At 37.4% G+C, this 25,797-nt stretch overlaps 1 protein-coding gene across 1 annotated transcript in view; it reads left to right on the top strand.

Annotated features, from left to right (window-relative positions):
- The first annotated feature begins 239 nt into the window (after nt 1-239).
- TM9SF2 (transmembrane 9 superfamily member 2) overlaps nt 240-25,797 on the top strand; it is a 59,879-nt gene continuing 34,321 nt past the window's right edge. The window contains exons 1-4 of the mRNA XM_032314597.1: nt 240-583; nt 13,379-13,446; nt 15,535-15,628; nt 21,550-21,677. Coding sequence (XP_032170488.1) covers nt 413-583; nt 13,379-13,446; nt 15,535-15,628; nt 21,550-21,677 — 461 coding nt within the window. The 5' untranslated portion in view covers nt 240-412. The remainder of the gene's footprint in view (nt 584-13,378; nt 13,447-15,534; nt 15,629-21,549; nt 21,678-25,797) is intronic.

Genomic DNA, 25,797 nt, shown 5'->3' with positions numbered 1-25,797 from the left:
ACCAAAGAGACAAGCTGGGGGCGCCAGCCGGGCGGTGGGATGCTCCCCGACGCCCCCAGGGAACTCCAGATCGAATTTGGAACCGGACCGCGAACGCGGAAGCAGGCAACCACCTAGTCGGCCGGCTGAAAACCTGGAAAGTGGATTTCCTCCACGCTCCCTCCCGGAAACTCCTCCCGGGGCTAGCAGCCCCTCTCACTGAGCATGTGCAGGCGGCTTTGCGCATGCTCTGTCGAGCTCCGCTTCGGTTTCTGTTGCGGGACCCGCGGTGTCTCCTAGCGCAACCGGAACTGTCCGTGGCGGAGCCGTCCTTCCTCAGCTGCCGCGGTCTTGTAGTCGTCTCCAAGGCTGCCCGTCCCTCCTTCCCTCTTCAGCCCCTCGGCTCGGCTGCCCTTCCCCCGAAACAGCAGTCATGAGCGCGAGGCTGCCGGCGTTGTCGCAACCTCGGTGGCCGGGGCCGCTGCTCCTGGTGCTGCTCCTGCTGGAGGCGGCCCCAGGCCCGCGTCCGGGCGCCGCCTTCTACCTCCCCGGCCTGGCGCCCGTCAACTTCTGCGAAGAAGAAAAAAAGAGTGACGAGTGTAAGGTGGGTGAGGCCTGGCGGACCTTGAGTGCTCTAACCGAAGGGGAGCCTTCCTTTACCGGGGAGCTGAGGTCCGAGAGGAAGGGGGCGTAGCTGGGATAGGTCTGGTGTCCCGAGAAGTGCTTGGGTTCGGCCCGGCCGTGAGTCGGAGGTTCTGGAACGGCCTTTGAGGGTAGATTCTGCGGGACTCGGTGGGCCTCAGGCTCGCCTCCCGTCTAGAGGTCCGGGTAGCACGAGCAGCTGTATTTAGTTTGCCTGGAAACAGGGACTTGGTGTGTATGGCGCTCTGTTGGAGTTGGGTGCATGCAGGTCAGCAAGCATTCCACGGGTGCGTGTTCGCTCACAGCCCTGTGTCACGCACTCCGAGAAGTGGACGACCAGGTCTTCTAGTTACTTTTTATTTAATTGCTTCCCGTCCTATTCTACTTTCTTGGAACTCCTGGTTGGTTTTGAGAGCTTGTTTCTTTCTGGGACATTGGTATTGTAGCTTAACGCTTAGCAGTTCGTTCCTTATTTGTGAATTATAACACCCAGAACCGCATAAACTGCATTGGTTTAAAAAAAGAAAGAAAGAAAGAAAGAAAGATTGCTGTAATAGTTGAGACCGTTAATTTCTATCTTTTAAGTTAAGTTTTTTTTAACATGCAAAAAATGCACAAGAGCCCACCGGTTAGTTTTTCAGAGAGTGTTTTAAACACTTAAAAAGAGCAGATGACAGGAGAAACGCGTTTTTTTCCTAGGGCATATTTTGAAAACTTTGATCTCTTACAATTTTTACACGCAAGGTTTTCAGTTTAACTGCTAGTGAAGAGTCATAAGTCACTTACTTTTAGGTTATTCGATACAGAGCATCACGATTTACATAATTATTTTAAGTTGCTAACACTTAGCATTGGTGCGTGAGGATCTCTTTGAAACCATTAATAATTTTAACAATTTAAATAATCGTTCGGCAAACTTTTACAGTCTATAAATAGGTTTATTTACTAAGTTTGATTTATTTTTAAAGGCTGGTGTTTATTTTATTACTGCTAGCTTTACTGTAGCTATGAATTTCAAGCTTATTTTAGGGCATTAAATAAGCTATTAAATTTTTCATAGCATTTTACAGTTTGTTTTAAAATCTTGGATCTCTCAAAATGTCTAAGGATCTTTAAAGTTTACTCAAGTCAGCAGTTACCACTTGCATACTGTAACTCTTGTGCCCAGCAGTGCAAGAAGCTTTCACTCTTTGAGAGTTATGATTGAAAGAATATATAGTGCTTACAAGTGGAAGAGAGAGCTGATCTTGAAAGCACACTGGTTTTTCTGTTAAATATTTCAGTAACCAACCTTTAAAACCTAGTGTTTCGTCTTTAAATTTAAATTTAACGACAACCTTGTGTTGTATTCCTGGTGTCTTAGAGACAAAAAAATGTATTCCTGTCTTCTGAGGAACCTCAGAGTAAAGGACATAAGTTTATGAACAGATTACTGAAATCTGATACGTTATAAAAGATGTATGTCCAAAGTGCTTTAAAACACAAATGAGGAAACATCTGTGGATTGGAGTCTTTAGGGGAAAGCTGCAGAAAGGAAGTCCATTTGGAATGGACTTTGGAAAATGAATATGAGTGAAATTCACAGGTGATCTGCCTCTTAGATGATTTTTGGTTTCTCAACAGGGCCTTTAAGTAGCTATTTCTGAGTTGCGGTTAATTTGGGGGAGTCTTTTGGGATTTTTAATTTTCAAAGCTATAGAGATAAAACAACAAGGCAAAACGTTTTTTTCTGAAATGTTTGGATTTCATCTTTGTTACTAGCTGCTCTCACCTCTTGGTCAATGGAAACAACTCTTAGAAGAGCAGAAAGATGTACCTTTAGCATTTTTTCCCTACAATTTGACTAACTGGGATAGAAAATTTAAAGTAAACTTTAGTGTATCTTGTTGCCTTTCAGAGAAGAAAAACAGTAAATAGTTCGAATTTTCATTACTTCAGTCAGGGTGTTAATTTTTTCCTCATATTTCGTATTTAAGGAGGACAGTCATGTATATACTGTTCAGAAGACCTGAAGGGAATTATTTTTAAACTAAATAATGAAAAGTAAAATGTTACGAATGGGAAAAATTTCCAGAAGCTACTGTTAGCATAGGAAATCAGGAGTTGGATGAATTGGGTAGGATACTGATACTGTTTCCATCAGTTTTTCCATATGTAAGAGAGGGATGATCCTATTTGCTTATTATTTACTCCCCTTGAAAAGTGTGTTTTGCATTTATTAGCGAAGAAGCACAATATTTGTCAGTTGTGATATTATAAAACATTTATTAGTATAGAGATAAAACAAGTATGTCATCAGCATTGTAATTTTTATAATGTAGGCATTACATGTACAGTGTCCTGCATTTAGCTCACTATGTATATTATTGAAAGACAATCAAAAGAACCCTGAGGATTTGGCCATTTTCTCCTTTCAAAATTATTTTATGTCCAAATTATTGGCAGAGAAAAAGGAGTCCATTGAACATAAAATACTATTTATATTGCTCTAACTTCTGATTTATGATATTTATATTAGCCTGTATATTATACTGTGACTGTGTTCTGTGGGTTCCTTTTTTTCTTAAATTTACTATCACTACAGGCATATGCTTTTGAATATTAACATAGTGCACATTCTTACTGGTTTTTATTGGCCATAATAATATTTTATTCTATTTACTGTACTGTGGTTTGTTTAACCGCATATAGGCAGTTTCTTGCCTGTAGGGCATTGAGATTGGTCCCAGTTTTTTTCTGTTATGAATAATTTTGCTAGAATGTATTTAGCAGGAATTACTTACATATTCCCAAATATAAAATTGCTAGGTCAGAGGCAAGAAGCAATTTTATAGCTCTATTTAATATTGCCAAGCTTCTTTCAAAAAAGATAGGTTTGGGGGAAAAAAAAAAGCTAGGCTTGATTTATAATGCCTTAAGCTATATGATACCCTGTGTCTCCACAGTATTTTATAATTTTTATTGTTGTAATAGCTGTGTGGTGGTATGGAAAACATTAACAGTTTATTATTTTTGTTGCTATTAAGGTTTCTCTTTTAATTTTTTTCTGTTATCTGTCTTGTGTTACTAGTTTTTGAAACCATAGTAACAAAAGGATTGAACAGTGGTGGTGTTTTCCTCTAGAATCCATTTAACTTCCTTAAAATCAAGGGACAGTATGTTGACTGCAATAAATAGAATAAAGCCCTGATTAGAAGTTAATAGGTCTTCACAGAGTAAAATGTGCAGTTCTGATCTACCTCGTAAGAGTTTTGATCGTTTCAGTTAGCGGCTGAATGCTGTTAGCTTTAGACTGGTCTGCAGTGTGCTGAGTGGCGTTGTGGTGGCAAATAGCTGATGAGTGCGTTTACCGTTGCTGCCTTTAACTTTCAGTTCATTGTTGGCTTGTCAACATGAATTCAGATCGAACAACTAAACTCTCCAGAACATCCGCCACTTTTTTACTGTTTGGTATATAGATTGTGTTCTTGGATGAAAGATTAAGAATTTCTTTACGGGGGCGCCTGGGTGGCTCAGTCATTGGGCGTCTGTCTTACGCTCAGGTCATGATCCCGGGATCCTGGGATCAAACCTGCATCAGACTCCCTGCTCAGTGGGAATCCTGCTTCTCCCTCTCCCACTCCCCCTGCTTGTGTTCCCTCTCCTCGCTGTCTCTCTCTGTCAAATAAATAAAATGAAATCTTAAAAAAAAAAATTCTTTCCTGTCCCGTAAGGAAAAATGACAAGATATACCCCCTGGTGTTTAAAAAAATGTTTAAATGAATGTATAACAATTTTTTAATAAAAAGGAAACTTAATCAGAATCATACTTTTTAAAAAATTGTATAGTTGACACACAATGTTACATTAGTTTTAGGTGTGCAACATAGTAATTGGACAGCTTTACAATTCTCATACAACACTATTACAGTGGTATTGACTATATTCTCTATGTTGTACTTTCCATCCCTGTAACTTATGCATTCCATAACTGAATGCCTGTGTCTTCCACTCCCCTTCATCCATTTTGTCCAACACCACATCCCCTTCCCCTCTGGCAACCACCAATTTGTTCTTTTTATTTATGGATCTGTTTCTGCACTTTTTGTTGTTGTTTATTCCTTTGTTTTGCTTTTTAGATTACACATATGAATGAAATCATGCAATGTTTATCTTTGTCTGAGTTACTTCACTTACCTTCTTAGTATCATACCCTCTAGGTTCGTCTATAGTGTTGCAGATGGCAAGCTCTTACTCTTTTCTTATGGCTGAGTAGTATTTCTGTTTGTGTGCGCGCGCCTGTGTTTACCACATTCTCTTTGTCCATCTGTCAGTGGACACTTAGGTTGCTTCCATATCTTGGCTATTGTAAATAATGCTACAATACACATAGAGTGCATATGTATTTTCCAATTAGCATTTTCATTTTCTTTGGGTAAATGCCCAGTAGTGGAATTACTGGATTGTATGATATTTTCATTTTTGGAGGAACCTCTCTCCTGTTTTCCACAGTGGCTGCACCAGTTTATATTCCCGCAGCAGTGCACAAGCGTTCCTCTTTCTCCACATCCTTGCCAACACTTGTTTCTTGTCTTCTTGATTTTAGCCATTCCGACAGGTGTGAGGTGGTATCTCATTGTGGTTTTGATTGCATTTCCCTGATGCTGAGTGATGTTGAGCATCTTTTCGTGTGTCTGTTGGCCATCTGGATATCTTTGGGAAAATGTCTATTCAGGTCCTCTGGCCATTTTTTTAATGGGGTTATTTTGTTTTTTAGTATTACGTTGTATGATGTCTTTTTTTCTTTTTAAAAATATTTATTTTTGAGGGCGCCTGGGTGGCTCAGTGGGTTAAGCCGCTGCCTTTGGCTCAGGTCATGATCTCAGGGTCCTGGGATCGAGTCCCGCATCGGGCTCTCTGCTCTCAGCAGGGAGGCTGCTTCCCTCTCTCTCTCTCTGCCTGCCTCTCTGACTACTTGTGATTTCTCTCTGTCAAATAAATAAATAAAATATTTTAAAAAATATATTTATTTTTGAGAGAAAGAGCAAATGCAAGCGTGAGCTGGGGCAATGGGGGGTTAGACAGGGAGAAGCACACTCCCTGCTAAGCAGGGAGCTTGATGGGGGACTCGATCCAGGACCCTGGGATCATGACTTCAGCCGAAGGCAGATGATTAATGATTGAGGCACCCATGCACCCTGAGTCTATATTTTGGATATTAACCCTTTATCAGATCTGTCTTCTCCCGTTGAGTAGGTTTTCTTTTCATTTTGTTGATGGTTTCTTTTGCTGTGCAAAAGTTTTTTGGTTCAGTGTAGTCCCATTAGGGTTTTTTTGCTTTTGTTTCCCTTGCCTGAGGAAACATATCCGTATATATATTGCTAAGGCTGATGTCAGAGAGATCACTGCCTGTGTTTTCTTCTAGTTTTGTCGTTTCAGATCTCACATTTAAATCTTTAATCTATTTTGAGTTTCTTTTTATGTATGGTACAAGAAAGTGGTCCAGTTTTCCAAGCACCATTTATTGAAGAGACTGTCTTTTCCCCGTTGTAAATTCATGCCTCCTTTGTTGTAGATTAATTCACCATATAGGTGTGGGTTAGTTTCTGAGGTCTCCATCCTATTGCATTGATCTGTGTGTCTGTTTTTGTCCCAGGATCATACTGTTTTGATTACTATAGCTTTGTAGTGTATCTTGAAATCTGGGATTGTTGAATCCTTCAGCTTTGTGCTTTCTCCAGATTACTTTGGCTCATCAGGGTCTTTTGTGGTTCCATATGAAGTTAAGGTTTTTCTGTTCTAGTTCTGTAAAAATTACTAATGGTTTTTTGATAGGTGTTATGTTGAATCTATAGGTTGCTTTAGGTGATAGGGACTTTTTAACAATATTCTTCTAATCCATGAGCATGATATATCACTACCTTTTGTTTGTGTCCTCTTCGGTTTCTTTTATCAGCGCTCCATAGTTTTCAGAGTGTAAGTCTTTCACATCCTTTGTTAAGATTATTTCTAGGTAGTTTATTCTTAGGAGTGTAATTTGTAAATGGCATTGTTTTCTTAATTTTCTTTCTGCTACTTTGTTATTAGTGAATAGAAATGTGACAGATTTCTGTATATTGTGTCCTGCAACTTTACTGAATTCATTTATTATTTCTAATAGTATTTTGGTGGAGTCCATAAGGCTTTAGGTATAGTATCATGTCATCCATTATAGTGACAGTTTTACCAAAGTAGTTGGTAATTATGTTTAGAAATGTTTAATAAATTATGTGTCTGTTGTTTTGGGAGCAGTTGCCTCTAAATATGGAAAAAGTAAAATTTAAGAAAACCCATTTCTAAATGTTGCTTTGAACAGTGTATTTTACTTGTTTTAATTTGACCATAGATATAGTGTGAAGATTTTGAAATATGTACAAAAATACAATTATATTTGAACTTATTGGTAGAATTGACATATATTTACTTATGTGGTGTTTAGTTTCACATTACCAGAGTTTTCTCTGGAATAAGAGATTGAGTCTTAGCTTCTGGAAACTAATTAGTGTGTGTGGGTTACTGATAATGTTTCAAATATGAAATTTGGCATTGGAATGACTTTAATGATGATAAATTCACATTCCAACAATTGTTTTACTTTGCTGTGAAAAGAAGTATGTGGAGCTTAGAAAGTTCGCTTTCAGAAATGAAATTTTTTGAATAAAATTATTTTAAAAATGAGAATGTTCATGATAGTGGATCTGAGAGCTAGGATTGGGAAAGCAAGCAAGGTCAGTATGGATAAAATACTGTCCTGCTGCTGTTGGCTGTCCACAAAGGGAAGCCCTTCCAAAGGTGTATTTTTGAACATCTGAAACAGAGCCACAGACATGTGCTTTATGCCCCCCCCACACACATAAATTCTAGAGACTGTTCTGTGCTTTGTGGACCTTAGAGTCCAGTTCTTGAAGCTCTTAATTCTTACTCATCTTTGTACTTTTTAAATCAGTGTCCGCTTAGTAAGTGTCGTAGTGAATCGTAGTTACTTCAAATGTGCTCTATGCGGTTATAAGGTCTTCCTCTGTTGCCATTAAAATTAACTAAGTATTGATGAAAGGCTTTGGAGGAAACTTTCGAAATATATTTTCTTTGCCCTTATTCTCAACTTTCAAACCTATTTATCTCCTATGCTAATAATGATAATAATAAAGACTACAGTTTATGTACCTTGTGGGTGCCTTAGCTAAGCCTCAGAACAATCCTGTGATGTGTCAGTTGGGAAACTGAAGCTGAATGAGACGTAGTCACTCTCTCAAGTGTGTGTACCGGTAAGTGGTGACGCAGAGATGCAGGTTCCAAAGCACCTGATTCTGAAGGCTGAGCTTGTCATATCCTGTTGGGGTACTGCTGTGTCTTCCATTGCGCATACTCTCTGCCTCTCCTGCCTCACCCTGGCGGTCCCTGGCTGCTGGTGATTCTTCACGTCCACAATTGGTGCAGTTTTAACCTTTGTAACCAATTTTTAAGTAGTCAGATTTTTTTTTTTAATTAACATACAATGTATTACTTGCTCCAGGGGTACAGGGCTGTACCCTGTATGCACTCACCATAGCACATACTTTCCCCAATAAGTAGTCAGATTTTATATTTATTCCTTTCTTTGATACAATCTAAAGTTGAAATTTTGTTTTTCAGTGAGATGGGGATAGAAGGGATAACTTAGAGTTCATGAACATACATTTATGAGTTCCCAGCATTTCCATTGGGATTGTTTTATTGTGTCTGGGTTAAGATTTCCTTCTTCGGAATTTTTCCCACAGTAGACTTCTCTAGTATTAACCAGTTGAAATGTCCATAGTTTTCCTTTTCTATGGCTGTGTCTTAGTATCTCAGAGCCTTTTGTCACTTGCTTTGATTCTTGTTCAGAGTCACGTTTCTTCTCTGTTTCTTTCTACTCGAAAACCAGTTGTGGTTGTGGTTGGAACCAATGTGATGGCAGGTAAAGTGGAATAAAAGCAAAAACAAAGGAACAAGGAAATAGGGGGAAAATGCAGCCATGTGGCATGGTACACATGGCTTAAAGCAGTAAAACAAAGTGTAGCTGTGACCAAAGCAGAGATCAGATGTAGAATGGGTAGGTTAGGACCAGAAAAAAAGTTGTACATCTGGGAGGAGACGGATTTAGACGGGAGACCATAACACTCTAAATTAAATAAACCATTTCCGTAAAAAAATTTCTTGGGGTGGGATTTCATTAGTCTTCCTTTGTGTAAATCTTGCTTTAGAATTTCCAGTCTTGCTTTAGGATTTATCTATAACTTCCTTAAAAAGCTTAATGTGGCTAACAACTTTCCATGCTTGTAATAACTCAGTTTGGGATACTTTGAAAGCAGGAATGTGAAGTAAGTAACCTTTAAAGCTCTTTTTAGTTATGTCAGTGATATTTTGGAGTTGGCTGACTCTATTTAAGGCAGATTTCCAGAAGGAGATGTACTTAATTAATTTTTGGATGGGAAATAAAGATATTTGGTGGAAAGTGACCGTAAAAACAAATATGTCCTTTTATAGCACATTGCTATTTTAATTATTAAAAAAAAAAAAACCCTAAATCCCTTGGGATTTAGTAACTACCTAAGAATTTATAAATAGCTTTGTCACTTTCTTCTTTTACTTTCTTGAATGTATGTCTTGTCTCTCCATCTGGATTAGAAATTCTTCAAAGGCGAGTGTTCATGTCTTTTGTATTATTATATCACTTCATAATGTCTAGTATTGTGGCCATTAAATAAATGTGTAGAGTGAATGATTTTCTCATGGTTGTTCAGGATTTTTTGTTCTTTGGGAATGTTTTTCAGTTTTTATGTAGATTGCATATTGTTTCCTCCTACTTAATACTTAATTTGCAGTTACCTTTCATACTCTAGAACAGCTTTCCCCACTAAATTTTACTCTTTTGTCTTTATTTTGTATTGCTTTGATTTGGCTTCTATTGTTTTTTAAAGCCCTTTCTTTTTCCAACTTTTAATTATGATGGTCTTCAAAATTCAGTAAAGTTGATGGAATAGTATAATGATCACCTGTATATCCATCTAGAACTCTAGAGCCAACAATTGATTATATTTTTCCTATATGCTTTATCTGCATATGTGTTTATATTTTTAGGGATGAATGTCATGATGTCTGTAGCATACTTTTGCCTTTCATTAAACTACATAAACTCACTAGTGGTCTCATTTCCTTTCTCCTTCCAATTTTCAACATTTTCTCTATTGCCATATTATAAGGATCTTGTTCTTTATAGCCTTTTGTCACTTGCTTTGATTCTTGTTCAGAGTCACATTTCTTCTCTGTTTCTTTCTACTTGAAAACCAGTTGTGGTTGTGGTTGGAACCAATGTGATGGCAGGTAAAGTGGAATAAAAGCAAAAACAAAGGAACAAGGAAATAGGGGGAAAATGCAGCCATGTGGCATGGTACACATGGCTTAAAGCAGTAAAACAAAGTGTAGCTGTGACCAAAGCCGAGATCAGATGTAGATCTCTATTTATTTATTTATTTATTTGAGAGAGAGAACGCGTGCGCGCATGTATGCAAGTGAGTGGAGAAGGTGCAAGAGAGGGAGAGAGAATCTCAAGCAGCCTTCACAATCACACAACCCGGAGATCATGACCCGAGCTGAAACCAAGAGTCAGACGCTTAACAGAGCCACTCAGGTGTCCATACAAGGATCTCATTCTTAAAATATCATTGAAATTTCCTTGTTTCAGTGTAAGAGTTGACATTTAAAATATAGAGTATTATAAATGTAGCATATTTACAAATACATCGTAAATTGCTCTCTTCTTTGTTAAAGATATCGTTAGTTGTAATTTGCATTCCTTAGCATGTTGTGAGACAATAATTCTTAAATTTTCAGATTTTCACAATTTAAAGGAGGAATGAAAGTGCTACAAAAATAGGATGAATTGAATATCCAAAGTGTGTTTTGATTAGTTCACTGAATAGTAGATACAGGTCCATAACTTAGTGGTGATATTTTTGATGGACTGACTTTTTTGTAAAAGGTAAGTGTGGAAAAATGACAGAAGAGACAAGAAGGAAGAGAAGTAGAGGACCGAGAGCAGCAGATATTGAAAGCGATGGTAGTGGCACTTGAGTTTCCTCCCTTTTTTTTTTGAGTTAGCAGTCTAGCTTTTGAACTTACTTCCTTGTCTTAGAGCAAGCAAGAATCCCTAGCTCTTAGGGTTATTATGAGAATTGTGCTTGATAATTACCATCTTCCTCTTCCCTGGACTAATAGCTAGGAAAGAGTAATGAATAGGCATAAACAATAGATCAGAAGACTGTTGTCTTAATGTCCTTTTATGGGAGTGGAGAGGCCCTCAAGGTTATCCTTACGCTGGTAAATACTCAGATTCAGAAATGTCTATTTTCTTTGAGAGTAATAGTAGCAGTATTTATTTAATCGTTTACCTTATAGTTGTTGTGTACCAACTATAGACCAGCCTCTATATTCTTAACTGTTTTATTATCACCTCATATAGTTCTCACATTCAAAATTGCTACTTGATCAAAAGCACATTTTATTAAGAGTAAATTTAGGATTTGAAACAAATTGAGCAGTTTGGTGCTATGCTGCCTCCAGACTGAAGTTATGTTCCCTACTTGTTTTTGTGTTGTGTGTAAAAATTAATTTTGTTTTTAGGTGAAAGATTTGCAAGAATTGTTCTTTGGAGTTAGCTGTTTTGGAAAAATTTGTGGGCAGCCCCTGATGATATAGACATCCTTATAGATCACAAAGCAAGGCTAAAACATATGCTTGTTAACACCTTTGTTGTTAGGAGTAAAATGTGAAGCTACTTCACCAGATTAGGAAAAGTGGACAGATAAGGTAAATTTAATGGGAATTTGATATTAAAGGGGAGAGGGAAAGTTGAGTAGGGGGAGGATCCGGGGGTGGGGGGAGAAGCAGACTCTACTGAGCGTGGAGCCCCACATGGTGCTTGACCCCAGAACCCTAAGATCATGGCTTGAGCCAAAATCAGGAGTTGGACACTGAGCTGACTGAGTCACCCCAGAGCCCCTAGCTCTAACCACATCTTAAATGACAAATGGCCACATGAGTATTTGACAGTGCAGATAAGAATGTGTCCATCATTGCTTCATTGTTGCATAACAGTAAATACTTAGTGCTTTGTACCAGGCACTGCTCTTGAAACTTCTCAAAACCACTCAAAGCAGGGGTTATTATTCCATTCTACAAAGGAAAAACTGCATGAAGAAACTTACCTAGGATCAAACAGCTAGTAAATGTCATAGTCAGGATTTAAACTCAGGCAACCTAGCTTCAAAGTCTTTGTTCTTGGGGCGCCTGGGTGGCTCAGTGGGTTAAGCCTCTGCCTTTGGCTCAGGTCATGATCTCAGGGTCCTGAGATGGAGTCCCGCATCCGGTTCCCTGCTCAGCAGGGAGCCTGCATCTCCCCCCATCCCCCCCCCCCTGCCTGCCTCTCTCCCGACTTGTGATCTCTCTCTTTGTGTCAAATAAATAAATCAAATCTTTTAAAAAAAAGTTTTTGTTCTTGATCACTTTGAGGTTGAGAGGAAGGATAGTTTTAATCGTGGCACAAGGGATTTAACTTTTGTGATGAAAATGTGGCACTTACAGATTTTGAAACTCAAAACCTAGACAGTTCCATAGAATATAATAGCTGTGTTTCTTCCTAGAAAGAAATCTAGAGATGTGAACTGGATTAGCTTTTTAGGGACCCTTCAGTCTTCAAGAAAATATATTAAATAGGGGGTTTAGATTCTGAAGTGTGTTCATAATAGTGTTGACCCCTTATAATTAGTGAAAATTATTTTGGCAGAGTAAGCCATCAACTGGGAATTTTGCCTTCACAACAGTTACTTATATTTGTGTTTATTATTCAAGGATTCTGTAATGCCTAAATGTTGTGTCCCATTATCTTTTTAGCTAAAATAACTCATGACAAAGAATATGTTATATAAGGAGACACAGTTTAATTTTTGTATATGTTTGAGATAGGATTGCCATTGAGTAATATCATTTGCTTACAGTCTTAGGGGTTGTACTGTTATTACTGCTGTGTATAGAGGCTAGTGTCTTTATCTTCCACTGTATATCAGCAGTATTGGGTGAGGATTTATTTTAGCAGATGAGCAGTGTAGTTTAGGCATTACCTATTCTGAATATCATTAAATTCATTTGCCTTTATTCATTTAATAAATATATTAGCACTTCTTGTTTTAGTCACTGAAGTTCTTGATAAATGTTAAGTCATTTAATCCTCATATACTTTTCTTTCTCTCTCTCCAAAATAATAAATAAGTAAATAAATGAATAAATAAAAATTGGGGGGAAACAAAAAAGGGGGTTCCTGGGTGGCTCAGTCAGTTGTTTCTGAATCTTGGTTTCAGCTCAGGTAATGATCCTGTGGGTTGTGAGATGAGCCCTGCATGGGGCTTCGCACTCCGTGAGGAGTCTGCTTCAGGAGCCTGTCCTTCGGCCCCGCCCCGCTCGCACACGCGCTCCTCCTTTCTCCCTCTCTCTCTCTCGCTCTCAAATAAATAAATCTTTAAAGCAATTACTGCAACTATTAAAAATATTTTGTTGTAATTTAATTGCATATAAGTCTACTCAGTGAATGGATTTATAGGAGAAATGTTCAAATATTATAAAATTCTACCTTTCAAACATGTCAAATTCTTTTTCAGTTCTAAGCATGACTTAAGTTTTGATCTCTGTTTATTTACATTCTAATTCTGTGTTCCTTCATTTTCAGGCTGAAATAGAACTATTCGTGAACAGGCTTGATTCAGTGGAATCTGTTCTTCCTTATGAGTATACGGCGTAAGTTTTTCAGCTTAGTTTTTATATAAAATTTTATTGACTCCTCAGAATTTTGTACTTTTAACAATTTATTTTCTTTACAGTTACAGACGAATTCATACATATTTTAAGTATGTACAGGGCCTGAAAACGTTTTCTAAGGGATAGTCTTTATTTCCAAGGTAGAGTTAAAATTTGAAATATGATCTTTTTCAGTACAGTAGAAGCATCAACTAAACAATGGATTTCGTTTTTTTTTTTTTTTTTGAATGGACAAAAAGGCATTGTGTTTTCTTTACATTTTTTAATTATAAAAAACCCCACACAGTTGCAAACAAAATTTTTATATCCCACATAATCCCCAGAAACAATTCCTTTGTTTTCTGCTCCTCCACATTTTTTCTCTGCATATTCTAATATATGTAACCACTTCTATACATTTTTGTTTTAAACAAAAAGTGGTTTTGCATCTTTTTCTCACTGAATCTATTATATAGGCATCTTTCCATGTTAATACGCAGCTACAGTTACTGTAGTCCTTTTTGTAGCTGTTTATTCTTTTTTTTAAGATTGATTTATTTCTTTCAGAGAGAGCATGAGCAGGAGCAGGAGCATGAGGGGCAGAGGGAGAAGGAGAGAGAGTCCCAAGCAGACTTTGGGCTGAGCGCAGAGCCTGACTTGGGGCTTGATCCCACAACCCTGAGACCATGACCTGTGCCAAAACCAAGAGTCAGACAATTAACCAACTGCGCTACCCAGGTGCCCCTCTTTTTTGTTTTCTTTCTTTTTTGTTTTTCTTAAAGTAAGCTGTCACCCAGTGTGGCTTGAACTCATGACCCTGAGGAGAGACCAAGAGTCACAGGCTCTACCAGCTGAGCCAGCAAGGTGCCCCTGTTTATTATTTCTTTGTAGAGATTGTATAGAGTCGTGTATGGTTTGTTTCACTAAGTCTTTGTCTGTGAACGTTTGATTATTTTCCTTTTTTGATACTATAAAAAATGCTGCATAAATATGCTTTGACTGCTATATATCATGTTGAGTATAAAGCATAGTTCTTAAATTTTAGTTGGCTTCTAAATTTCTGTGGTATCTAGAAGTTTCAAAAGAAAATAGGTGTTTACTGTAGAGAAAAGCACACGCCAAAAAGTAAGACAGTGCTGTAAGAATCCATACGGCTAAACATCTGTAAGAAGAGAGTATAACATTAGTGAATGGATGGACCATCCATTAAGTAACTATTAGAGACTTAAATGTTCCAGTTTTTGTTTCTTTTGTTTTGTTAAATAAGTGTATCTCCTTAAATCTTTGTGGATATTCTTGGGAAAACTCAGTGATCTCTTACAGCCAGTACATGAGAAGTCTTCATTTGAGTGTTTCCCAGCACCAGTTTTTTATTATGTGAGATTCATCTTTCTCTTGGGAATCTCATCTGTAGCCCTTACTGCATGGGTCCCAAGTACTCCCACACCATTCTAAAATGAACACAGAACTATCCTTTAATCTTCTATAGCAAAGCTGAAATTTGGCTGTAATATTTAAAGAAAACTTTATTAAAATCTGGTCAATAATACTAGGGAATTACAGAGAAGCTTGCAGCTGACTGAAGATGGCTTCTCCACAATTTCGTGTTCTCTAGGGTCTGTCTTGCCATGCTTCCCATGTTGGGATGTGTTGGCCAGTATATGGGGATGAGGCAGAAACCCAGGCAACTTCAGCACATCTAACTGAAATGTCATTATTATGTAACACTTTGGATTAGGAAGTTACAACAAAAGGAGATAAGTTAGTGAAATTCACTTGAAATAAGACTGTAAATAATTTTGTTACTGAAATGAATAAAAATAATGTGTCAGTTTTAAAAATTCTATAATTTACATCTTCAAAAAGATAGACATCAAACTATTCTTGGGCCTAATTTTCTAATATTTTTGGTTTTTGTTTTGGGGAAAGGTACATGGAACTTGGAGTGTAACTATATTTTTCATTCATTGACTAGAGCTACTGGAATGATCAGTGCTTAATCTTTCCTCTAGATTGGCTAGGAGTTTGACTCTTCATTGTTTCCTTTTATGTATAGTAGCTTAAATACTCTCTCCACCTCCCCTCCAGGTTTGATTTTTGCCAAGCATCAGAAGGAAAACGCCCATCTGAAAATCTTGGTCAGGTATTATTCGGGGAAAGAATTGAACCTTCGCCATATAAGGTTTGTATTCAGTGTTATATAGAAGTTATTTAGTTGCTGCTTTCTCTCTCTTTCCTTTATTTTGTCTTTTCTTTTTTTCCTTATTTTTTTCTTACAGAAAAGTCTGAGATAACTTAACTGTCATGGCTAAGGAGGATTTCATTTCTCTTTTACCTCTGGAAATAATTTTTTTTTTTTAAGATTTTATTTATTTATTTGACAGACAGAGATCACAAGTAGGCAGAGAGAGGAGAGGAAGCAGGCTTCCTGCTGAGCGGAGAGCCGGAGGCGGGGCTGGATCCCAGGACCCTGGAATCATGACCTAAGCCCAAAGCAAAGGCTTTAACCCACTGAGCCACACAGGCCGCCCCTGGAAATAATTTTTTAAACTCAACAGTTTGGAAGGATCCTTCTCATGATATGTCATGGATAAGTTTGTCTTTTTTTTTTTTTTTTAAAGATTTTATTTATTTATTTGACAGAGAGAGATCACAAGTAGGCAGAGAGAGAGAGAGGAGGAAGCAGGCTCCCTGCTGAGCAGAGAGCCCGATGCGGGACTCGATCCCAGGACCCCGAGATCATGACCTGAGCCGAAGGCAGCGAGCGGCCTAACCCACTGAGCCACCCAGGCGCCCCATGGATAAGTTTGTCTTAACGCACATCAATACCAGTCTTATAAATGAGTACTCTGACCCCCTGCCTTACCTTCAGAGGGACCAGAAAGTCATGAAAAGTGGCCCCAGCAGCTCCTCTTTCCCTTCCCCCCTTTTCAAACAGGATTCTGAACAAGTACAGCACTACTTGGGCTCCCCCATTGGGTTTTGGGGCGCTAGCCTTTCTCTTTTGACCATTGAAATTATGTTTGGAATGTTCTCAGTACATTTTTAAGACATCAGTTAAACCAAACTAAGTACAATGTAAGATTGTACTCCAACATAAACTTCATCATCACCCAGAATTATTCTGCCTTTTAAATCTCTTAACACTTATGCCTGTTTTCCTTCCACATTGCATGGTCCCTTGTTTATTTTATATCTGCTGTCCTGCTACGCAAAGAATAATATTCTCACTTACAAAAATTAAACTTGTTCATAATAACAGTGTATCGCCATATAAAAACTTAAATGGGACAGAATAATATAAAGTGAAAAGTAAGGCTGTCTTACCCCTGGTTTCACATCACAATTTTTTGTTAATCTTCCCTGACATTTTCTATGCACTTACAAGCATATATAAATACAATTAGATTTACTAATTTATGGTTTAACATACTCTGTACTGTACATTTTTCCTTTAACTCTACTTCGGGCTTCTGTCTGCATGAACACATTTGTTTTAATCGCTGTAACTTGACTCCCAAATTTTATCTCCCAGCCTGATCCCTCTCTCAGTCTCGTCCTTGTCTTCTGTGACTTAGATCCCACGGTCAGCTCCCTTCTCTGCTTTCTCACTAAACACTGCCATCTATTTTTCTTGGCGCTTCTTTGCACTGAGCATCTGTCCAACAAATCCGCACACCTAGAGTGGTTCCACTACCCATCTTAGTCCCTCTAGCACTGTACTGCACGGTGAAGCACTGGGAAAAGATAGAGTTTGCAAGTCAAATCCACATAATTGTACAAGTTTATAGTTTTCAACCATAAGTCCTCTTAAAATATTGCAATTTAAAATTTTGTACCCTAAAGATGCCAGTAATTTAAAATTTTTTCAAAGATAGGGGCACCTGGGTGGCTCCGTCAGCTAAGCATTGGCCTTGGGCTCAGGTCATGACCCCGCATGGGGCCCCCTGCTCAGTGGGGAGTCTGCTTCTCCCTGTGCCCCTCACCCTGCTTGTGCTCTCTTGCTCTCGCACTCGCTCTCAAATAAGTGAAGTCTTCAAAAAAATTTTTTTTTAATTTTCAAGGACAGAATAGAAGGCATATGGAGTGAAATTATTGGGGGGAAAAGGTGCCCAAAGTGTATATACATGGGTATTACTGAACAGGGCAAACATATTAATTATCTAACAACTTAATTATGTATCACTCCCTGATGTGATATTTTTAAAGATTATTTTGGAAGTTATTATGTTGCTTTTATAGCAAAGGGTGATTTTCAGGCAGATTTATTAAATTATACAATCAACTTAAGATATTCCTGTGGTGTCTCAGTCCCATCATTCTGTTCAGTAATGCCTTTGCCTTGAGAAATGATAGAAGGGAAAAGTATCAGTAACATCTTCAGTGAGCTTGAGGGACAGCAGGAGTTTCTTGCAGTAAACAGCCCATAACAGATGGCCGATAAACAGAGGGAAGGCCAATAAAATACTCAGAGTCCTGGAGAAGTTTTGTCCCTTTGGGGTGGAATTTAAAGACAAATTACTTCCATCCAGGGTATATTTATTTACGGGGAAAGACAGCCTTGCTTATGCAAAGGATCCTTCTTTTAGGCCTGCTGCTGTGCAGATTTAATTTTGAATCAGGAGTCGAGGTAAAATAGAACGGGAGTGCTTCAAAATGAGGAAAGGTGTACATCTCACATTTTCTATGAGTGTCCTAGAATTTTTTAGGATTGAAAACAGAATCTTTTAGTCCCCAAGCTTAAAGTGACAGAACAGGCATTTCTTAAGACCAAGGCATAGGTAAACAGAAGTATGAGGCTGAGACATTAGATTTTTTTTTTTTTTTTAAGATTTTATCTATTTATCTGACAGACAGAGATCACAAGTAGGCAGAGAGGCAGGCAGAGAGAGAGAGAGGAGGAAGCAGGCTCCCCGCTGAGCAGAGAGCCAGATGTGGGCCTCAGTCCCAGGACCCTGGGATCATGACCTGAGCCGAAGGCAGTGGCTTTAACCCACTGAGCCACCCAGGCGCCCCTGAGAGACATTAGATTTTTGTCTAAGCCAACCATAAATGTATTGACCCATATTTTTCAGTATTGATTCTTTGTCCTTTATTTTCACAGAATTTTGCTTTATTTGAGATCTGCAGTAAAAAAAATGGTAACAACCTGAAACAAAAAAACTCCCCAAATCCACTTTGCTGTCTTTTATTTATGAATTCTGTTGAGGTCAGAAAAACAGCAGTGCCAGGTTGTATGTGTTGTGTGAAGCTGGAGCCACATTTTATCCCAAATCTTAAACATACTCATTCCCAGGGTTGTAGAATCTCGTCTCAAGTCTAACCAATCATTTACTCAGTTTACACGTTTGTTGCAGGTATCGTGGTAGGTGTGGCCTATAGCAGAGACCAGAGACAAAAGTCTCTGCCCTTATGGATCTTATATTCTGATGAGGAGAAGGAAACACATGAATTTACTAAAATATGTAGTATATCAGTTGATGATGGGAAAACTATCAAAAAATAAATCCAGGAAGGTGGATGGAGAATTGGCAGTTTTAGATGAGCCAGCGAAGGTCTTGCTGTGAAGGTGACATTTGAGCAGAAGACCTGAAGCAAGTAAGGTGGTGAGCCACATGAATATCTGGGAAAATGTTCTCCAAAGAAAGCCGCAAATGCAGTGGTCCTAAGGTGTCTGCTTGCCTGGTGTGCTCAAGGTACAGAAAATAGTTGGTGTAACTTGAGCCAGTGTACAAAATCAAGAATAGCAGGGAATGAGGGCAAAGAGGCAGTGGGACCACATCACACAGTATCTCATAGGCCACCGTAAAGACTTCGGCCTGTATATCTGAACAAGATGGCTGGCACTGAAGGGTGTTGAGTAGGCTTAGATTTTGATAGGCTCTCTAATTAGGGCTACTATGCTGAGGATGGACCATGGGAGGGAGAGCAAGGAAAGAAGAGGGGAGACTGGTTAGGAGACTCTCAAAATCATTGAGATATGTATGACCTGATAGTAGCTCAAAACATGGGGTAGACAGGTGGGTGTTGTGAAGTGGTCAGAGTCTCCAAAACTGGTTACGTTTTGAAATTGGTGTCAGTGCAGCAGAATTTGCTGAGGGGTAGGGTGTGGGGTGTGGACTTTGTTTTCCAGAACGGGACAGTCTCTGGGAAGAGCAGGTTTGAGGGGAATGGGAAATTAGGCATCTAATTAAGCATGTGAAGTAAACACTTGAATATATGTGTCTGGAATTTGGAGGAGGGGTTCAGGCTAGGTACATTTGAGAATCATCATCAGTGTAGAAATGGTATTTAAGCCAGGAATTGAGGAAATCCCCAAGGGGAGAGTGGGTATAGATAATAGAGAGAAGGATTCCAAGGATTGAGCCTTGGGGCACTTGGTGTTACTAGGTCACAAGATGAGGATTCAGCAATGGAGACTCCCTCAAAGTTGGGAGGATTACATGACTTAATGAATATTTATTATTATGATTAAACATCCTCACTAGTTTTGCTGTTTCCGTTGCAGTTGAACACACTGTTTACTCGCCTAAACCCAGAAGCATTGGATTGATTTGCCACTTTTCTTGTAACTAGTAATGTCTATCTCTGCTTAATTTAAATTTGGACACCTATCCTTCTGGTTCCTTAGTATGTGTACTTTTTCTTTCATTTTCCAAGGTACCTACGAGATGCGTATAAGGTTAAGAAAATTAAATTAGGGCTCCTGGGTGGCTCAGTGGGTTAGGCCTCTGCCTTTGGCCCAGGTCATGATCTCAGGGTCCCGGGAACAAGCCCCACATCAGGCTCTCTGCTCAGCGGGAAGCCTGCTTCCCCCTCTCTCTCTGCCTGCCTCTCTGCCGACTTGTGATCTGTCTGTCAAATAAATAAATAAAATCTTTGAAAAAAAAAAGAATATTAAATTAATTGAACAAATATTGCTACATTTACAGAAGTAGCAATGCAGCCAAAACTGAACTCTTGGCTGACAGGTGGCAGCAGTGGGCTATACTTGAAGCATTTGCTTGTCAGCTGATGCACAGAAACTGGTTTAGGTGTTTTAATAATGTACAAAACAATGGACTACTTTAGAGTGAAACATACACAAGTTTTTTTTAACTACCTGTAATAAAGTTGAGCATATTGAATCCATACAATTATGGACTGTAGTAGTTTATAAAGTAAATTACAGCCTTTAGAAAACTAGGAAATTTATTTTTTAAACGAAGCCATAAATGGATCCTGATGAAATAAACTTGTGTTATGAAAACCATTATTTTTACACACATGAAATAAGTCCTAGACTCCAAAATTGGAGGAATCCTTCATTTTTTAACTTTTAAATTATCAATTTTTTAAGCCTTACATTTTGCTTCAATTTTATTGTTAAATAAGATCCTGAAAATTGACAGCCTTTTCAAGTGTGAGTAAAAAGAATCATGTTTACCCTGATTTTTAGGCATCCAAGCCTGACTTTTTCTTATATCATTACAGTCTATTACTCACTGCTGAGTCTCTCTTACCTGGCACATAGGGCGCTTAACAAATATCCATCAAATGACTGTATGGACTGAAAACATGTCTCCTTATTACTAGAAAAACTGTTCTGTTTTTTTCTATGTGTAGTTTTTTTCCCCTTCTAGGATTCAGTTACATTTAAAAGGTGGGTGGGGGCACCTGGGTGGCTCAGTGGGTTAAAGCCTCTGTCCTCGGCTCAGGTCATGATCTCAGGGTCCTGGGATCGAGCCCCTCATCGGGATCTCTGCTCAGCAGGGGGTCTGTTTCCCTTCCCCTCTCTCTGACTGCCTCTCTGCCTACTTGTGATCTCTGTCAAATAAATAAAATATTAAAAATAAGTAAATAAATAAATAAAATAAAAGGTGGGTGGATTGAAATTATCAAAAATAAAAATAAAAATTATTATTTATCAAAAGAAAAATTGAAATTTTTAGAGAAACGGTATGATTAAAATTTAAATGTGATTGAACAATGAGAAATTTAAAAGTATTTATTATCATTATTAATGCACTGAAGTAATTTAGTGAGAGTAGTATTCCTACTCATGGCATAGGTATGAAGGACCTAGATATTTTTTAATTTGCTTTTCACTTTATTTTAATACAGTTTACATTTAATAAGGAGGAGACCTGCAAGCTTGTCTGTACAAAAACATACCATACAGAGAAAGCTGAAGACAAACAAAAGTTAGAATTCTTGAAAAAAAGCATGTTACTGAATTATCAGCATCACTGGTAAGACGTGGAATTTTGGACTTGTGTTATTTTCCTTTCCTAGATGGCACCTCTGTTTCATTGAATGTATAAATTACTTCATTAACTCTATAAAATATAGCAAATCAATTGATTTCCCTTTTTTGTCACTAGTAATAACATGAAGTATGACTTACTTGCCAAGGATTACTAAGGTTGATGGCTTACTGTATCACCTGAAATACTGTGATAACTAGGTTTATAATGATTCTTTTATAAATAAAATGTCATAAACATCTGGAAACTTAGGCAAGACGTATAATTACAAACTGCAAAGAAGAGTTGAAGGAAATTCAAGAATCTGGTGCTAAGATCAAAGCATTAGTCAGTCTCGAAAATCAAGAAACAGCTTAGGTTATTGACAGAGTAAGCTAAGAAGATCCTCAAATTGTGTTCTAACATCCCAAATAAGAATTTGAAGTATTCATTAATTTAGATAAGAAATTAACTTCTTAATTAACTGTTCTCTATAATGGGTTGGTGTATCAGCTAATACTCGATCATTCTAATCATTTCAAAAGTAATATGGTTAAAAATGTCATGGCGAAAACCCTACCAAGTTTTAGGTTTTTTAGGTAGAATGTAGTTTAAGTTTGCAACTGACATATTACAAATTATTGAGTCAATTTCACTATCAAATGCTTTCTAACTTCAGAAACTATTTTAAATGATTTATTCCTGTTATTATATGCATTCTGGCATCAAAACAGTACCTATGTTAACTGTATCATCAATCAGTTAAAAATATTTCTAAGTACTTTACTGTGAGGAAGCTACTGAAGAAGAGGTGCTTCTGTTACCTTCAGGAGCGATTCTCCGCAGTCTGTATGTTACACTCATTCAGCAGTTACATAGTATTCACACAATAGCTTAGAAGAAAAAGCTCTTGGCTTACTAGAAACCAAAGAAATGAAAGATTTCAAGTTCCTATTGGCACTGAGGGTCATATGAGGAAGAAGCTGACACAAGCGTAATCAGGCCAGTTTCCTTCCTTATTCTAATGGTGCCCTGCTATGAAAACCTTGTTCCTATATGGTTTAGTAGACTGAACCAGATTCTATCCATCTGGCCAATCAGGGTGAATCCCCCAATCACAGACTAGTTCATGGAGGGGAAAGTGACCCAAGGTTGCCTCTCCTTGGGACTTTTTTGTTCAGTGTACATGAAAAGGAGAAGGGACAGAATGACAGGCTCCAAGCATAGTTTTGAACCATAGGATCTGGACATGTCAGTCTGAGATCAGTGGTTCCTAACCAGAGGAAGTACATGAAGACAGTCTTTCTGATCACTACCTCCAGCACCTTATACTTTTTAGAAGAAGCAAAACATATGTAAATTAGGGCCCCACATATAATAAAGGGATTTGTCTTTGTTCTGGAAGAAGAATAATGATTATGCTTGACAACTGGCTCTTTAGACCCTTTTGTAAATAGTCTACATTTGAATTCTGTATAATGACTCAATACTACTTTTATTTTTTTGAGTCAATACTACTTTAGAAGCAAAAATAAAATAGGTTTAAATGCTTTTTGATTACAACACAAACTGGTAAAGACCTAGTTAATGTAACACCATGGGTATAAAATAAAAAACAGGTTACTCAAAATGTAAGTGTTCTACTTGAAGTAGATGCTATTTATCAAACATCAGACATAGTTTAAGTTTGTTTTCCTGTGATCTTTTCCATGGCCTACAAGTATAAAATAACAGCACTTTTCTAGATGATTGATCCAGGTCCTTTGCTTAAAGCATAAGTATGCTTTTGTTAACTACTTATGAAAAAGAGAAGTGCTGTGTGTACCAGGTCTATCCCAAAAGAAGTACCAAATATTATGGTAATCTAAGCAATTGATATTTTACTTATTTTTAGCTATTCTACCCTATGTTCTTGGGATACTGTGGAGAGACTCGCTCCTAAAGGTAACAGAAGCACCTCTTCTTCAGTAGCTTCCTCACAGTAAAATACTTAGAAATATTTTTAACTGATTGATGATACAGTTAACATAGGTACTGTTTTGATGCCAGAATGCATATAATAACAGGAATAAGTCATTTAAAACAGTTTCTGAAGTTAGAAAGCATTTGATAGTGAAATTGACTCAATAATTTGTAATATGTCAGTTGCAAACTTAAACTACATTCTACCTAAAAAACCTAAAACTTGGTAGGGTTTTCGCCATGACAGTTTAAATCATAATACCTTTGAAATGATTAGAATGACCGAGTATTAGCTGATACACCAACCCATTATAGAGAACAGTTAATTAAGAAGTTAATTTCTTATCTAAATTAATGAATACTTCAAATTCTTATTTGGGATGTTAGAACACAATTTGAGGATCTTCTTAGCTTACTCTGTCAATAACCTAAGCTGTTTCTTGATTTTCGAGACTGACTAATGTTTTGATCTTAGCACCAGAATCTTGAATTCTCTTCAGCTATACTCTGCATGGTTTGTAATTATACATCTTGCCTAAGTTTGTAGATGTTCGTGACATTTTATTTATAAAAGAATCATTATAAACCTAGTTATCACAGTATTTAAATTTTTTAGGTTCATATTCAGAAAGGGGTTTTTGAAGATACTTTAGTGAGTTCCAGTCCTGGATCCTAGCAAGCTAGCAGGGGAGGGGAATGATATGCTGTTTTCAAAAATCCAAAATCCTAACAGTGTAAATGTACTCTTGTTAAAACTACAGAGAGTAATTTAAATGCCACGTTTCCTTGCTTTTGGCTACAACTTCCTGAATGCATTGTGGTGACATGGATTATTCCATTCTAATCAGAAACTCTGGGAGTTTATTGGGGAAATGAGTTGTTAATAGATGAGGTTTCATTAATAGAAGTGTTTCAGATGCGGTCCATAGAAGATAGAGAAAAATGGAAAGGAGTCCTTGATGGTTTAAAAAAGGGGGGGGGGGCGGTCATTTAACCTTTATCCTTTGAGTCCTTTTCCCCCCACTGTATCAGATAGAAAATAAGATTTTTAGTATTTTTGGTGTTACAAATTAAAATAACTACTACTGCTAACTTACTGTCAGAATTTAAAGAATACAATTTTTAATTACTCCCTGACTTATTAGCAATGCAGTAATAGAAAATTATGTTCTTTAAATTTTCTTACATTTATTTCCAAGTTTTTTTTAAGATCTTCCTATTACAAGGAGAAGGTTATTGTGTCAAGGCATTATATAAATGATAAGCTTAGAATGCTTGCTTTTAAAAAGTCTAAATTACTCCTTAATTTCTCATTTTGTAACTAACCCTATAATTTTTATGGAGTACTTTCTCTACTATGATAACTTAAAGATAATATAATTAATATATTGCTAGCATCTATTCATTGATTGAACTTCATTCTCTATTTAAAAAATTAAAGCAATTAGAGTGATTGTTTAAGCCTCCAAAAAAATCTGATTTATTTTACATAGCATTGCTTTTATGCTCCTAATGTTTTATAGCCTTTTTCATGGGCGCTACTAGCCTGCTGGTTATAATAATAAGCAACTTAATAGTGTAGGTGATTCTAAAATTTGGTATATTGGGTACTATTAAATAGCATTTAAATGTTAAGAGACATGTTTTATTAGGTCATTAATGTACACCTTGGGTGCATATAGAATCATAATTTTACTTCCTAAGGCATACATTAATTAACAAATAAAACATGCCCTGGAGTGTCATCTTATGACGGTAATATAGCTAGTATATTTTTAGTGATTTTTTTTAATTTGTATCTTGTAGTGTGCTCTTGGCATAGGGGACCACATGCTTGGACTTTAATATAGCTAGACAATGCTACGGAACCTTATTCTTTACTTATTCTTTATTTTTCTCCCTTTTTTTAAAGTTCTTTTTCACTATAGAACTTTTAAATTTTGTTTCTCTGGTTTTATAGCAGCATTTCTTTCATACATAATTTGGACTTACACAGCTTTAATAGATAATACTATAATTTTCACTTTTTTACCTGGCCCTTAAGGTGAATATTTTCCCATCTTACAGTTATATTCTTCTCCTTTTTATTGAATTACCAAGTAATGAAAGGACATTTGCTTCTATACTGTTCCATCAAATTGGTCCCAAGGAACGCGATACATTG

The sequence above is a fragment of the Mustela erminea genome, chromosome 15 (genome assembly GCF_009829155.1).
Source record: "Mustela erminea isolate mMusErm1 chromosome 15, mMusErm1.Pri, whole genome shotgun sequence".
NCBI lineage: Eukaryota > Metazoa > Chordata > Mammalia > Carnivora > Mustelidae > Mustela > Mustela erminea.
This window is presented reverse-complemented; position numbering and strand designations above follow the sequence as displayed.